At 39.8% G+C, this 16,067-nt stretch overlaps 1 protein-coding gene across 3 annotated transcripts in view; it reads right to left on the bottom strand.

Moving 5' to 3' along the window:
- The window catches only part of MAP2K5 (mitogen-activated protein kinase kinase 5), a 249,102-nt gene that overhangs the window by 48,336 nt on the left and 184,699 nt on the right, over positions 1 to 16,067 (bottom strand). For 2 of the 3 annotated variants that reach the window (XM_019647306.1, XM_019647305.1), the window contains 2 exons: positions 10,224 to 10,250; positions 9,881 to 9,913 (listed from right to left, as the gene is read on the bottom strand). The exons of the other annotated variant lie outside the window; for it this stretch is intronic. In XM_019647306.1, coding sequence (XP_019502851.1) covers positions 9,881 to 9,913; positions 10,224 to 10,250 — 60 coding nt within the window. The remainder of the gene's footprint in view (positions 1 to 9,880; positions 9,914 to 10,223; positions 10,251 to 16,067) is intronic. 3 annotated transcript variants of the gene reach the window in all.

Raw genomic sequence — 16,067 nt, 5'->3', positions numbered from 1 at the left:
AAAAAATAAAAATCTTTTGTGTATCAAGGACACTATCAAGAAAATGAATAAAAAACCCACAGAAGAGAAAAATTTAGAGTCTAGTATCCAGAATATAAAGGAACTCTTACAACTCAGTAATAAAAAGACAAACCACCCCATTTAAAAATGGACAATGGATGTGAATAGATATTTCTCCGAACAAGATATTTAAGTGGCCAATAAAAACATGAAAACAGACTCAACACCATTAATCATAAAGGAAATGCAAATCAAAACCACAATGAGAGACTACTTCACTTCCATTAGATGGCTATAATTAAATAAACAGAAAATAACAAGTGCTGACAAAAAATGTGAAGCAATTTGAACTCTTGTAAATTGCTGGTAGGAATGTAACATGGTTACAAATGCTGTAAAATACAGTTTGGAAGTTCATCAAAGAGCTAAACATAGAATGTCCATATGACCCAGCAATTCCACTCCTAGGTATATATCCAAGAGAGGCGAAAACATACATCCAACATCAAGTCTTGTACACAAATGGTTCATGGCAGCATTATTCATAATAGCCCCAAACTGGAAACAGCCCAAATATTCATCAACTGAGGAAAAGACAAAATGTGGTATATTTAAACAAGGGAATATTATTCAGCCATTAAAAGTAATGAAATACTAATAAATGCTACAACATGGACATACCTTGAAAACATGTTAAATTAAAGAAACCAAACACAAAAAGCCAGATAGCGTGTGTTCCAATTTGTATGAAATGTACACAATAGGGAAATCATTAGGAACAAAAAGTAGATTAGTTAGTGGTTGTCACAGATTAGCGTGGAAAGAGGAATCAGGGCTGTTAACAGGTGCTGGGTTTCTTTCTGCGGTGGTGGGAATGTCCTGGAACTGAGGTGTGTACTTTAAAAGAATAAAATTCAAGTTATGTCAATTATATTTCAATAAAATAATTTCAAAGGAAGAAAAAAGAAAACAAATGAGTTTCTCTACGATGGCCTCTGTACTTAGCTGCTGTGTTATAGGCTAGAGGTCCTTTTCAGCTGAATAGGATAGGCCTCCGTAGAAGAAGAGACAAACTTAGACCACATTCCACTTTGTGTAGGAGTAGCCCTGCCAGAAAAATCCATATTTTCATTTACTACAAGGAGCATTTACTGAGACCCTGCTTGGGCCATGACTGCTGCCAGGTGCTGGGATAAATCCCTGTGCTGGGTGACTTCACGATCTAGCGGGAGACAAACTCACGAACTGAATTTGATTCAGTGTGACTAGAAACTATAATACAGCCTTGTAAACAATGCTATGCTGAATTCCTCCTAGCACCGTGGGAGTGTGGTAGGATGGGAAGAGGTGGGAAGGTAACAGAGATCGCTTCAAAAAGGAGATGCTGTTTGAGCTGGGCCTTAGAGGACGCTTAGGCTTTCACAAAGTGAAAAAGGGCAGAAGGGCGCTCCCAGCAGAGGGAGGGACACAACCACAGGTGTGAAAGTGTGGGAAAGCTTTGAAGACGAATGACTGACCCAAAATGAGGCTGAAAAAAATATGGGTGCAAGTCTCAAATGCCATGCTAAGAAGTTTAGCAGGGATCCCTGGAAGGTTTACTAGGCTGAGATCTGTATTTTTAAAAAGATAATTCTGTGGAGATGGGGTGGTATGAGAAACAAAGCAGACAGAAAAGCGTAGAAGCTTTTTAATAATGTGGTCACAACGCAGCCTCCTCCCTGCTTTTTCTTCTCCCTTTCCCAGTCCTCAGTTTTCTCATTCCCTTCGTCATGTCACCCGCTTCTAGAACAGAGATGTTAGCTGCCTCTTGGTTTGCCCAGCTCCTGAGCGATTAACCCCCCTCTTCCTCACTGAGCTGCCAGGTTAAGGGCTGGCATCAAGCACTGCTTCCTACCAGCACTGGGCATGGTTGCTGGCATTTCTAGAAAACATCAGAGGAGCCGTGTCTAAGTGAAGAGTCTATGTAAGGCCTCTTGGGAGTTCAGGTGTTTGGTGGGGTGGATGACTGCTCCCATTCATAATGACTCTTTTTAGCACCACTGTAATGATGTGCATATACCAGTCAGGCAGATAAGTAAATAGTGAAGGCTCTCTGATGTCTTCATTACATTTTATGATGAAATAGAGGCATAAGAACTCACAGAAGGCATAGACCTTTATAATGAAGGGCTACTAAATATGTTTTTGACCAAGAGAGTCTATTTGCATCTTAAGCAAACCCACTGTTTTCCTCATCACTGGGGACCCAAGGCCAGGCCCCACAGCAACACCCTCACCTTCCTTCTTCCTCTTCTCGCCCATTCCTCAGCTGGCCACTTCCTTGTCATCATCTTCCCCTTATCTCTACAGTGGCATTCCTGCCAATCCTCCTTTCTCAGCTACAGACCTTATAGGAAAAGCCAACATCTCCCCTACACTGGGGTACAAAGGTCTTCTTAGAGCTGTGGTTTGCCATGGCTCTACCTGTCCATTGGCTTGGAACCCTGGCATTGTTTTCACTATCTTGATGGTGTCATATCTAACAAATTGTTATCTAATCTAAGGTCACAGATGTTTACGCCTGTTTCCTTTCAAGAGCTTCATAGTTTTAGCTCTTATATGTAGGTCTTTGATCCACTTTGAGTTAAATTTTTTTTTTTAAAGATTTTTATTGGGGAATTGGGGGAAGGGGAACAGACAAGTTGCTGTCTTTTTGTTCTTCAGTCTAGTTGTGGAGCACGTTGCTTCACTGGCCCAAGTTGGCACCATCATTGCGCTCTTCCCGGGCGAGGCAGATCAGTCGCCGGCTTCTGGACGGCTGCTCACTGCGGCTGCTGGCTACACACAGTAGCCCATGGCAGCCCACTGCCACAGGGGCTGCAGCCTACGCCAACACCGGTGACTCACAGCAGCCCAGCTCCAGGTTGAGCTGTTGTTCAGCATCTTAGCTGTAGAGGGCAGTGTCACTGGCCCTCATATGTGGGATCCGAACCGTGGCCCTCTGGTGTCCCAAGCCAGCTCTTAACCAATGTGCCACTCGGCCGGCCCTTGAGTTAATTTTTAAGTATGATGTGAGAAAGGGGTTCCAAATTCATTTTTTTGCATGTGGATATCCAATTGTCCCAGCATCATCTGTTGAAAAGACTATTCTTTCACCACTGCTCTTGGCATCCTCTTTGAAAAACAATTGACCATAGATATATGGTTTATTTCTGGACTCTCAATTCTATTCTATATATCTGTCCTTAATGCCAGTACCATACTATCTTGATTACTGTAATGATGTAGTGAGTTTTGAAATCAGGAAATTTAAATCTTCCAACTTCGTTATTTTTTTTTTTCAAGACTGTTTTGGTTACTCTGATTTCACTTTCATTTCCGTATGAATTTTGAGATCAACGCAACCATTTCTGCAAAAAAGCCCACTAGGGCTTTGATTTTGACAGGGATTGCACCACATCTGTAGATCAAGTCAGGGAGTACTGCCATCTTACTATATTAAGACTTCCATTCCATGAACGTGGGATGTCTTTTCATTTATTTAAGTCTTTCATTTATTTTAATGATGTTTTGTTGATTTTCACGGTACAAGTTTTCCACTTCTTTTGTTAAATTTATTCCTAAGTATTTTATTTTTAAAATGCTATTGTAACTTTTTTTAAAATTTCACTTTTGTTCATTTTAGATTACTAGTATATAGAAATAAAACTGACTTTTGTATGATCTTATATCCTACAATCTTACTGAACCAATAATTTTTTTAATGTGGATTGTCTGGGGTTTTTAAATATATTTTATGTCATCTGCAAATATAGTTTTATATCTTCCTCTTTTTCTTGACTAATTGCCCTGGGTAGAACCTACAGTACAATGTTGACAGAAGTGGTGAGAGCAGACATCCTTCTCTTGCTCCTGATCTCGGAGGGAAAACTTTCAGTCTTTTACCATTAACTGTGGTGCTAGCCATGGGTTTTTGGTAGATATCCTTTATCAGGTTGTGCAAGTCCCTTCTCTTTCAAGTTTGTTGAGTGTTTTTATTATAAAAAGGTGTTGGATTTTGTCAAATGCTTTTTCGGTGTCTACTGAGATGACCAGGGGATTTTTGTCCTTTATTCTATTAATATGATGTATTACACCAATTTTTGTTATGTTGAATCAACCTAGCATTTGTGGGATAAATTCTACTTGGTCTTTTATATATTGCTGGATTTGGTTTTGCTGGTATTTTTTGAGGATTTTTGCACCTATACTGTGGTTTTATTTTCTCTTGACGTCTCTGTCTGGCTTTGGTATCAAGGTAATACTGACCTCATAGAAGAAGTTAGAAAGTGTTTCCTCCTCTCTCTTTTTTTGGGAAGAGTTTGAGAAGGAGTGATGTTAAATTTTCTTTAAACATTTGGTAGAATTCTCTTGTGAAGCCATATGGTCCTGGGCTTTCCTTTGTGGGAAGTTTTTAAAAATATGTACTTGTTATAAGTCTACTCAGATTTTATATTTCTTCTTGAGTCAGTATTAGTAGTTTGTGTTTTCTAGGAATTTGTCCATTTCATGTAGGTTTTCTAATTTGTTGGCATACAGTTGTTCACAGTATTATTTCCTTTTAAACCTTTTTTATTTCTGTAAGGTTGATAGAAGGTACCTGCTTTCATTCCTGATTTTAGCCATTAAGTGCTCTCTCTCTCTCTCTCTCTCTCTATCTCTCTAGCTAAAGCTTTGTTAATTTTGCTGATTTTTTTAAGGAATGAACTTTTTGGTTTGAATGATTTTCTCTGTTGTTTTCTAGTCTCTATTTCATTTATTTCCACTCTCATTTTGTTATTTCCTTCCTTCTGCATTCTTTTAGTTTGTTGTTTTTCTCGTTTAAGGTAGAAGGTTAGGTTATTATTTGAGATCTTTCTTCCTTCTTAATGTAGGCATTTACAACTAAAAATTTCCCTCTCAGCACAGTTTTCGCTGTATCCCATAAGGTTTGGTGTACTGTGTTTTCATTTTTTGCTCATCTCAAAGTAGTTTCTAATTTCCCTTGTGATTTTTTCTTTGTCCCATTGGTTCTATGGCAGTGTGTTGTTTCCACATATTTGTGAATTCCCCAAATTTCCTTCTGTTATTAATTACCTCTGTTTTCTACCTCCTGGACCCCTTGGCTCTTGGCCAGTTGTCCATTCAGTCTCCATACTCTGCATACGTCAGTGTCCTCTATCAAAGCCTTGCTCTGTGTTCATCTTCCTCAGGAGGCTTTCTTAGAGTAAGCAGAAGAGTAAACTATCCAGCAGATCCACCTAGATGCTCTGCCATGTGCTATGTCATGTTTTCCTAACACCAAACCCTCTCCCTTTCTATCCTCATTAGGGAAGAACAATCACTATAACTCAGAATTATTCAATTAGCATCTTAACCAATCAAGCTCATTGTTTGTCTATACACCTGGCCCAACTGTAGGCCATTACTGACCACTAAAAGTTTGTGCATACATACATACATATATATATATATATATATATATTCAGAGTAATAATCTATTTTCCTGGTTGTCATATTTTAGACAGCCTGAACATTCAAAAACACATTTGTGAACTAAAAAATGATTCACAAGAAAGTTTTAAGCCCTTCTAGCTGATGCTTATTTTTTTCCTTTCTTGCCCTGGCAAACTTCTACTCTCCTTTAAGACTTAGCTTAAATGTCACCTTCCCTGAGGGGCACACTTTCAGAACAAACCCTCTCCTGGCAAAGCAAACTCTCCTGTCTAGGGGTTGTATAGTATGCACCCTACAAAGGAATAATTAATCATTTCTGTGTCCACATCTTTTCCAAGGCTATGGACTACTTGGGGGCAGGTCAAGGGGGAAGTCCCCACTTTAGTCATTGCAATTCCCAGCACCTCAGTCCACTAATGGCCCCCACCAACTGGCTCCAACCGGTCGGGGAACTTGGTGACTCAGGCATTACTCCTGTATGTCCACTTGCCACATCGCCAGTGGGGCCAGCCCTTCGTTGCTAGCCAAACTGGCTCCCTGGCTCCTTGCCCAGTTGTCCATTCAGTCTCCATACTCTTAGGCGAGACAATAGGGAGAGTGTTTGATAGCTTCATAGCCTCCTGAGTCTCTGTGTCAGCCCAGGATTTGGCACAGTACTTCTGCCTTCCTACCCTGAGTCACAGACCTAGTCTGCAGTTGGCCTGGGTCCCTTGTCTGGTTGAGAGAACCTTGAGAGAAGCCCAGTTCTCTCAAGGCTTGGAGGCTGTCCTGACCATGGCTCATTCAACTTAAGCTAGCATATAGTGGGTTCTTTTGATAACTTTCTGCTAAATGAATGAACACAAGCCCACCCACTTTACTTCATTAAAGAGGGGTTCAAGCACTATCTTTCTTCTCAGATGAGTATGTCAGACCTTACACATACCACTTTATTTCACTTGTCACTTTTAGTTTTGCTAGGAGTGCAAAGACTGAAAACAGATGGTCAGATCACTGGGACAGCAGGTAGTCAATGAAAAGAACAAGGAGTGACCATAGAAAACAGAGGCAATGATAAGAGGAAACACAGGAAAGACACGAAGCAGAGCTGCACAACCATGTAGGGTCATTTAGCCTGGGAGCAAACAGCTCTACACACCTCAAGAGGCCCAGGCACATCACTGGGTGCCAACATCAAAGACACAGGCAAAATGGTTGGTAAAATTCAATGCGAGAGCAAGGCAAGCCCCATATAATTCCATAGCCCTAGAGGGCATCAATATATCAAAGTTTAGTTCAGTACCATGTTCAAAACAAGGACTTGAGCCTCATCAAGAAAAGGTTAAATGATATTCACTACACTCTGTCAACAGGCTGCCAAGAGCAAATAGATTTTAGAAACATTTCTTTCTGAAAATGCAAATTTCCTCACTGATGTCAGAGTTTAAAATAGTAAATCTCAGTTATCTAGACAATTAGGGCCACCTTATTCCCCAAAGATTTCAGATGGCTAGGGCAACATGGTGCGCATGCCCTTGCACGCGCGCGCGCGCGCGCGCGCGCACACACACACACACACACACACACACACACACACACACTTACAATGAACCAAAGTACTTCACAACATAGGTATTCAGGGACTTGGAGAGTGCCTGATCAAAGCCTGAATGCTTTAAAGTAAGAAGTTCTTTTAAGAGAAGCAACTCTGAGGCATCAGACAGTGTCTTTAAGACATACGCTGAGTGAGCTCATATGCTGAGTGATCTAGCTCCAAGCCAGATGAAACTCCAGCCACCAAAATGAAACTGGATTGCCCAGATTTCTGATTGGAGCTTGATTCTCCTGTTATCTCTGCTACCCTTCCAACTCCTTCTCTGTGGTCCAAGTTTCATGTTCATGATTCTTACGCCTCTGTTTAAATTTTGGTGTCATCTATTTGGACATCTGGTGTCTGACTCTGGCTTTGTCCTGGGATTCTACCTCCCAGACTGGCTCTGACATTCACCTCCAGCCACTCGAGGGCTGGCTCTTGTCCCCTTGGTCTTGTTTTAATGCTTCTTCACGTTTTGCCAGCCTATGCCATGAGGTCAAGCCGCGTCCACATCATAATGAGGTACGTTAACACTGGGCTTTACTTGGCTACTTTGTACAGGACTCTGAATACATCCATCTTGTTTGGATTAGGCTCCCTTAGGGGTGGTACTTTTTGATCTGACTTTTCTCTAACAGGCACAATATATTATCATTGGATATCCATTTCTCAATGGAGTATATCCCTTACACAAGGAGTAAAATGGTTCAAATCCTGGCTGGTTATATTCACTCAGGAATAGGAGCCCTAAAAGCCAGATGCAAATGAAGATAAGATAGTTAATCTCCTCTGGGAGCTAACAGGGCAGTCTTAGCCCTAAAAATCCATTACAGAAGAGGTTCTCACACTTTAATATGCAAAGAGTTACCTGGGAAACTAGTACAAATGTAGATTCCTGGGTTCCACCCCTAGAAAGTCTAATCTGGTGATCTGGGTGTAAAATCTGCATTTTTAAGAAGTGCCTTAGGTAAATCTGATGCAGGTAGTCCTTGGACTACCCTTTGCCACAGTTTCACAGCAATCAGAAATCTGATCAACATGGGGCAAGCACAGTAATGAAAGGACCCCACCAGTCCTTTCTTTCTTAGAAGGTATGGTGCACCTTGCCTAAGTCAGTCCACCTGGCCAGTTCTTTCCCAACACTCTTATTCTTGAACAGCAGCTCAGTTCCAAGATCAATTTATGTTTGTTTTGGCAAAGGCACTGTGAATCCCCCAAGTTTCTATAAAAAAGATATTTTAGTATATGTTAAGAGTAAATGGGGATAGGTGTCTAAGTTATTTTCTCAACTGAGGAAGAAATGCTATAAAGACACACATACGATTTAAGTGACATGGTATAGGGCCTTCATCACACAGCCCTTCCCTCCTTCACAGCACATCTCCTATGACAATTTCAAGAGTATTAGGAATTTGCCCAAATCAAGAAAGTAAAATATTTTAAATTTAATATCAATCACTGCTACTTTAAATAAGTCATGAAAACATCCATTTGATCCAGAAAACCTTCACATTAGCTCTCTAGCAATAGATACGTTATTGGTGAAGAATATCTGTACCCAACCATTCTGATGCCCAGGAGCAGGGCAGACCATGAACAGTAGGGCCCACGGGCCCGTCCCTAACCAATCCTGGAGGAGGGCCTCGGCAAAATCAGTTTATTTGGGAGGACTCTGATAGGGATAGGATGCTTTTGGAATCTAAGATGACAGAAAATATTGATGAGCTATTAGATCCAGGAGGCCTGTCTGATATTTGAGATAATGGGGCCTCCATTTGTTTCAGGACGATGCCTTCATTTTAGCACCAACATGGTTTATGGTTTGTAGGGGATATATGGACTGACTGATGCAACCATTAAGGATGTGAGAGCCCCATTCTTACTATTATCGGGATATGTGTATGCGTTTGTTTTTTTCCTAGGAGGATCTTTATTTTTTCTCCCAAATCTCATAACTAGTTATACAGATGTTTAATTGAGAGGAATAATTATGAGTTACGATTTGTTTTTTTCTTTCAAACTTTCCTATCTGAGTCATTTATTGCCTTCATTACAAGTGTTTTAAATATTGTAAAATTAAAGTAAAACAAAACAAAACATTGCTATTAGGCAAACCCAAGTTCAGAAAAACTCGGGTTTTTAAAGAAAATGTTAATGTTTCTTAATTGAGAGCCTTGTGTACAGAAAAAAGGAATGTAAAGTCAGAATAAGAAGCAGAAAAAGTTGACCGAGAAAGAAATGCAGGCAGATTACCTCCATGCAGGCACAATGGACAGAGGAGCTCAATGGCTAAGGATGATCAAAGGCAGAATGACTGAAAACGCGAGACTGCTAGTTACAAGCACAAGAAGTTAGGGATGTATTCTGGGGAAAATGTCTAATTAGAAAATTGAAGCTGAACTGTTGACCTAGAGCTTTCGAATATTTTTATCACTCTGACATGCTTTGGGTAAATAAAGCAAGGAAGACAGATTTTATTCAGCTTATGTTTGCTGTTCAACTCTGACCCTTGCTTTTACTGAATGACTTCAAATATCTGTTATGGAAAAAAAAATACCACTTTAATTTCTGGCTCCATCCCCATCTGGCCAGGGAGAGGATAAATTAATATTATCGTGTTTTGTCTTTAGGGGTCCTGATAGCCCTGAGGACCAGCCTGTGGGACAGTCTGTTTTGGCAGGGATGCTCAGAGCAGGATGCAGGACGGCCAGTTCACGTAACACAGCTCAGAGCCATGCAGCACAACTTGCTCTGAGGATGTTGGGCATTGTGCTTCATTAGGAAACAAAATATAAGCTTTCCACACCATTAGGAATGACTTTAGGAGTGAAAGCACATAAGACGATGCCTCACCTCATCAACAATGCACTGCAGAAGCTGGAGAGGCTGCAACGGGAAAGAAGAGAGGGAAAAGTATTAGCCTCTATGCAATATCTTTACAGTGGAGTGGAAAGAAAAATCATTAATGCAATAAAATATAGCAAGATTAATCAACAACAGCAAACTCTTATAAAAACATGGATGCTCAGGATGTTCTATTATTTCTAATGGTACCTAATCTAATACAGGCAGTTAAAGGTTTGCATTTTCTTCAAAATGCAATTTGCTAAGTTTAAAACAAGGCATTCAAGCATGCAAAGGAAGCAGCCATCAGGAAAAAGAAAAGTGAATTTTTTTCTGAACTCATAAAGCTTACCATTAAAGATCCCTGGTTTTTCTGAATCTGAAAAAAGGCAATATGTAATTAGCATGTCATAATCAAAATGACTCACTTGGACACATTATGATCACTGAGAGAAAATTATTGCATTGCTGGTGGCAATTTGTGGGCATGTGTTAACACAATTTACATAATGAAAATACACAAATGTTAATAGCTCGCTTCTCATTTATAGGCGAAAGTCAGCAGAATGTTAATTTCACACAACACTTTTTAGTACCCTCCAGGTTGTATTAGAATAGGGAGAAAAACCATAATCCATTTCAAAAGGCTGTTTACGATTCAGATATAAATAATGTTTTATATTGCTAGATTGTGAACACTGGGCTTAATGTTGCAATCATTGCTAATGTTATGAAGCTCACTCTTTTTAAATTAAAAACCGATTTATTTAAAATTGAAATTAAATCATAGTCAGAAATTAGAATTTTGGATTCCTGCCAGGGTCTGCTCACAATTCCCTATTTTGTGAAGAAAACTTTAATTATGTGGTTGAAGTATTTGCCTCTAACTCAGGAGTGGGGTGAAGACTCCACCTTTTCCAAAGTTCCTTCAGTCTATTTCCAGGGCAGCAATGCTCTCTGGGAAAATCAAATTCAGGCAAGTTTTACACTGTTTTTCAGGGGATAAAAGCAGAATGAAATGAGAAATGCTTGTTCCTAATCAACATTCTAGAACAGCCAGGGGCTCACACATCTAACACCGATAAACCATCATCTCTCTTAGAAAGTTACTAATACTTGACACCAAATTAGTACAATATCCACTTAGTAATTAAAGTATTAAACACTTCAATGTCCCTCCCCGCAATGCCTACAGTTATTATAAACTCAATGAAAATGGAGTCCCAGGTTCTAAATTTCCCAAGAAGGAAGATTTCAGGAACCAAATAGGATGATTGAAGGGTCAGTGGGTTACCAGGATACCTGAGCTCCAATCAGTGGGTAAAATATTGGGAAAATATTGGGTTGTCAGAAAAGTCATGATGTATTTTTCTATGTTTTTCATTGCAAAATTGCGTCATGACTTTTCCGACAACCCAATAATAATAATCTCCTATATGTTTTTACTGGTGTTTTTGCAAGGTTCTTTCACACATTCTCATTTGACCTGCACAACCACCCTGTGGTTGACAGGAGTGATCATCTCTATTCTGTGATGGGAAGCGGGGCCTCCCAGAGGATGGGCAGCCCCAAGGCCCCAGGAACAGGCAGTGGCTTCTTCAAGGCTCCTTTCTCTCCAGCATCTGCACTGGATCTGCCCAAAGTCATAGCATTACTTAAAAACAATTAGATTTGCATACATATTGGGCATGCTAAAGTTGATAAATGATCACTTTTGGCATGCGGGTTCTTCTCAACTAGACTGTAAGCGTCTCAAGGGCAGAAGCTATGTTTTTGCATTTCTTTTGCATCCATATAGCTGCTCCGCAGACCCTTCTGCCTAGTGCTTGAGTGTTTAAAAGTGCTTCTCCATGTATTATTGCAGCTGCACATGGCACCCACTCATTGCTGCTCTGGGCTCCCCATCACCCCCTCCGCAAATGCCACTCCTTGAAACCTTGTCCCAGGCTGACTGGCTGTTTCTTAGCCCACTTTGATAGTTCCCACTTAATGTCCTAAGTGACTGCTCCTTGTTCTCTAGTCAATAAGGACTTTTGGATAAGGCTCTACAGGTAACGAGTTACATTACAAAGGAAGACAGAGCTGTTAACTGCCACCCTGAAGTGGTTAAGGATTTTAGTAACAAGCCATACCACCTTTAAAAAAATCTTAAAAAGCCCAGGTAACTTTTCCAATGAGATACCTTTGCTTTTATATATTTTTTAGTGTACATGGATACTCCACATCCCCCCCTCCCCTGCATTCTTATTAAGATACATCTATTTCAACAGGAGAGTTACCTGTAATGAACAAAGAATTAGAAATCCATTTTTGACATTAAAGAGAATGTTTTTCACAAATTTCCAACAGTCACAGATTACAACATTCTCTGAGGAAAACACACAGCAGACATTCTAAGTGAGATGTTTCAAAATGAATTCAGCAATGGGCTGCGAGACATTGTCCCCAGTAACATGAGTGATGTGTACCAAAGGAACTGATGGGGGGAACATTTCCTTATGAACTGAGTGAGATCTTAGAGAATGTCTCCACCTTGCCTTATATGGTGGGATAAACGCATGGTTTAAGACAACTTAAAATTGTACTATTTTAACGTTGGCTGTTTACTACAAGAAAGGGAGAAACACCAATATCAAAGTCTTTTTTTTATGATCTTGTAACTATACTGTTTTGCCCAGGTTTTCAAAGGGGGACGCTGTTACCAGGTTTTATTACACAGTTTTGATAGCAACATATTATATGAAATCATCTTCATAAATTTTGTATTAAGGTAGCAGTGCCAGTACCTGAAATTGATTCAAAATGCTTAAGATACTCAATTACTTTTTAACACTGTTACACAACATGGTGACTTATATCTTCTATTTCCCAAGAATCTGATGATGCAACATCATTGTAATTGATTCATTTTCTCAATTAAATAAAGCTACTGTGCTTTTCTTTATATGAATGCCACATAGACCACAGAGTTAGATGTATGATCTCCTTTCTCTGCCTCAGATATATTGCCTTAAAGGCTATGTTCTGCTCCTCTGTTAATTCCACCAGAAAATTTAATGCCACAGTCATATTTTTCAAATTCTGAACTGCCATGTACTCGACTGTATTTATATTAGGCATATTTTTCACTGCTAAATTCTTTGTTGTTTACCTTTTTCAAGATCACATTACTATACAGGCGCAGCAACCATAAAACAGATCCAAACGAACTCGACCTCCAGTCGCAGCCCTGCTTTTGCACACAGTTCATGAAAAAGTGAAACCCCTAGTTTTATGGCACATTAAACGTGGTACTAAAGGTACTCAGTATAAAATGTTAGCCTTGTGAATGCCTCCCTTTATTCTGGGTTTGCCTTCCAAATGCTTAGCTGTGAAAGCCGAGTTCAGAGGGACACGATAATATTATTAGGGCTGATGTACTGCTTGTACCTTGCAACACATGAAATGCTATTTATAACCAACTTGTCCAAGTCCACATTCCTGTTTGTACATTTGGCTGTGTTGAGTTTTCTATGTCTAACTAGTACTCTGGGACGATGAACAGAACAATAATTGCTCCAGTCACACACTTTGCTAATCAGTCTCTGGCATTTTGATATATTAATTAGATGAACATCTTCTCTCTTCTGGGTATAGATTTTTTTCTTTTTTAGTCCTTAGATCCAAGATTTTAAGCTACACCAAGAAGGGACAGTGATGTAAGACAGACCCTTATGTGTTTAAACAGGGAGGAATGACCTCATAACAGGCAGGCTTACGTATCAGTTAGGTCTTGTGGTATCACTGCAGTAACATTTATCACCTATTTCCTTACAAGGACCATAGAGTTGGCAATTAGAAAAGCTCCTAGAACATGATTTTGGAAAATGATCCTGGAAAAGACATTGCCAAGCAAAAGTTTGCTTGTGGGGCTTCAACTATTTAGTCAATGACTCTGGTGAGAAAAAGCAACTTTGGAAGTCTCATGTTATGCTTCTAGCTCTGTGGAGGTACTTTTTACATACAGTGGTAAAACCGACTTGGCTACCAGCCCTTTTATATTATACTCAGAAGCACAATCAGAAAACTAAAATGAATCCACCTACGTAACATAGAGAAGACACCAGCTATAGCTTTCATTTTCTCTTTTACTCTCTGAAATTATGGCTTGCCCTGCGGCTCTTGTCTGAGAGATTTATGTGTGACCTAGGTCAGATCTTCCAATATCAGTTGACAAATTTTCCCTTTACATATTTACTGCTTTTCGAGCTTGTGTTATTTTTCTTTTAAATAGAAAAAAAGAAATATAAAATTAAATCGTATGGTTGGGAATTTTTAAAGAATATCATTTGTATTTGTTGTGCTATTGGCATCACATTCTAGCTTTCATTGTAGAACTCTTCTTTATTCTTTTTTTTGAAACTTCAAATTTCAGGAAGAGACGTTATTTTGCAAAGTCTCTCCTTTCAAAGCAGGTGCACCAAGCTAAATATAAACAGGGATATGGTCAATGGAGACTTTCATGGTCTAAATGAAGAAGAATGACCTAAAGAATTTTTGAAATGGAAGGGGCCTCAGAGGTGATCTAGTTCAATTTATTCATTTTGCTGTCAGGGAAACTGAGGCTCAGGAGGCTGCCTAGGGAGAGAAGAATGCATAAACTCTGGAGTCAGAAAGACCCCTGGAATTCCAGTCAGGTCCCCGTGGCCTCAGATCCCTCCTTCACTGGGCTATGGCTTCTTGTCTAAGAAGTAAAGGGATGAGCTAGCGGGGCCCAAAGGTTCTTCGAAGGCAGAGCTTCCCACTCAGGTGCCTTGATTGTTCTCCTTCCCAAGGGAGAACTGGTACCAGCATTCAGTCTAATTGTATCTGGCCCTGTGCTGGGTGCTAAAACTTAGGGGTGCACCACCTCCAATCCATTATGACTTGGGGAAAAAAAAGTGCCCAAATCTCAATAGCCTTCGATAAGAGAAAAAAAAAAATCACTTCCACATGACCACAAGCTGAAGACACACTGCTTAGTACCACTAATTTAAAGAGTTTCCAAACAAAGGACTGTTTTGAAAAAAGGAACAGAATAAAATTTACTCTGGTTAACTACAAATGGGAATTTTGGCAAACTAACATTTTTAGATGCTGATGATGAGATAAAATAAATGAATACTATATATTATTTCTAATAGTACAAAATGAACAAGTATAATTAATCCAACTTGTGCCATCTTATCTTGCCTGTTCATCAGTCTGTCCTTGTTCAAGCTCTTATCATGCCTGTGAGTCTATTAGCGTATCGTGTATAGAAAAGAATACAACTAAAACTAAATCATACGACTTATTTAAACAAAAATAAATGACTTAAAACAAAAATAAGTCATAAGCGGACTTAGCAGGGAGCTACTCAATAGGGTGTAAGGAAGCCACTGTGATGCCCACATTGTAAGACCCACTCACTGGCACCTTCTCTCTGCCCCACATCTCAAATTCCAGCTGGGGTGCTGCGTTTAGGAGCGACCAGTTTCAAAAAGTGAAAATGAGATATCCCTGAATTTAACAAATAGCTGGATGGGAGAGAAAAGCTGTAAGGAGCCGAGAGGAGGGCACTGCTCAGATGGGACCATAAATTAGATCACTTGGCCCTTGTGACTTCCCGAGTATCAAGGACAATGCATTTTCACACAAACACAACAGCTGGAGCACCAAGGTACAGCACAACATGATTCATCTGCTGGGTCTGCCAGTTAGCGAGCAGGCAGAAAGGACCTGCCTGCCAGCTTACTCTCTTTTATCCCTTGTGTATTTAAAATTGACATAGCTCATGTCCTACTCCACATAGGTGTATAGAAGCCATCGTCCTCTGGGCAAATGTAAGCTTTAGTACCTAGAAACTCAATTTTTTGAGAAAAGCAGGAGCTTGGAACTACAATTCAAAATGATCAATGTGAATTACAAAATTAACCTTTCCCCTAATGGTACGAGGCCTGGCCAAGGAGTCCATTAAGTCCTTTCCTTTCTAAGAAGATTGTAGAGATTTGCTTTATCAAAATTTTCTCTTTTCTTTGTTCTGAAAAAGGGTGGTTTTATTTCAGAATCTAGTTTAAGAATATCAGTTATGACCACTTAACTCTGGTCACAATGGCTATCATCAATAAATCAACAAACAACAAGTGCTGGCGAGGCTGTGGAGAAAAGGGAACCCTGTAGATTGGTGCAGCCATTA

This window comes from Hipposideros armiger, unplaced genomic scaffold, assembly GCF_001890085.2.
Source record: "Hipposideros armiger isolate ML-2016 unplaced genomic scaffold, ASM189008v1 scaffold_110, whole genome shotgun sequence".
In the NCBI taxonomy this organism is placed as follows: domain Eukaryota; kingdom Metazoa; phylum Chordata; class Mammalia; order Chiroptera; family Hipposideridae; genus Hipposideros; species Hipposideros armiger.
The sequence above is the reverse complement of the archived record's forward strand: the minus strand, read 5'-3'. Positions and strand labels throughout refer to the sequence as shown.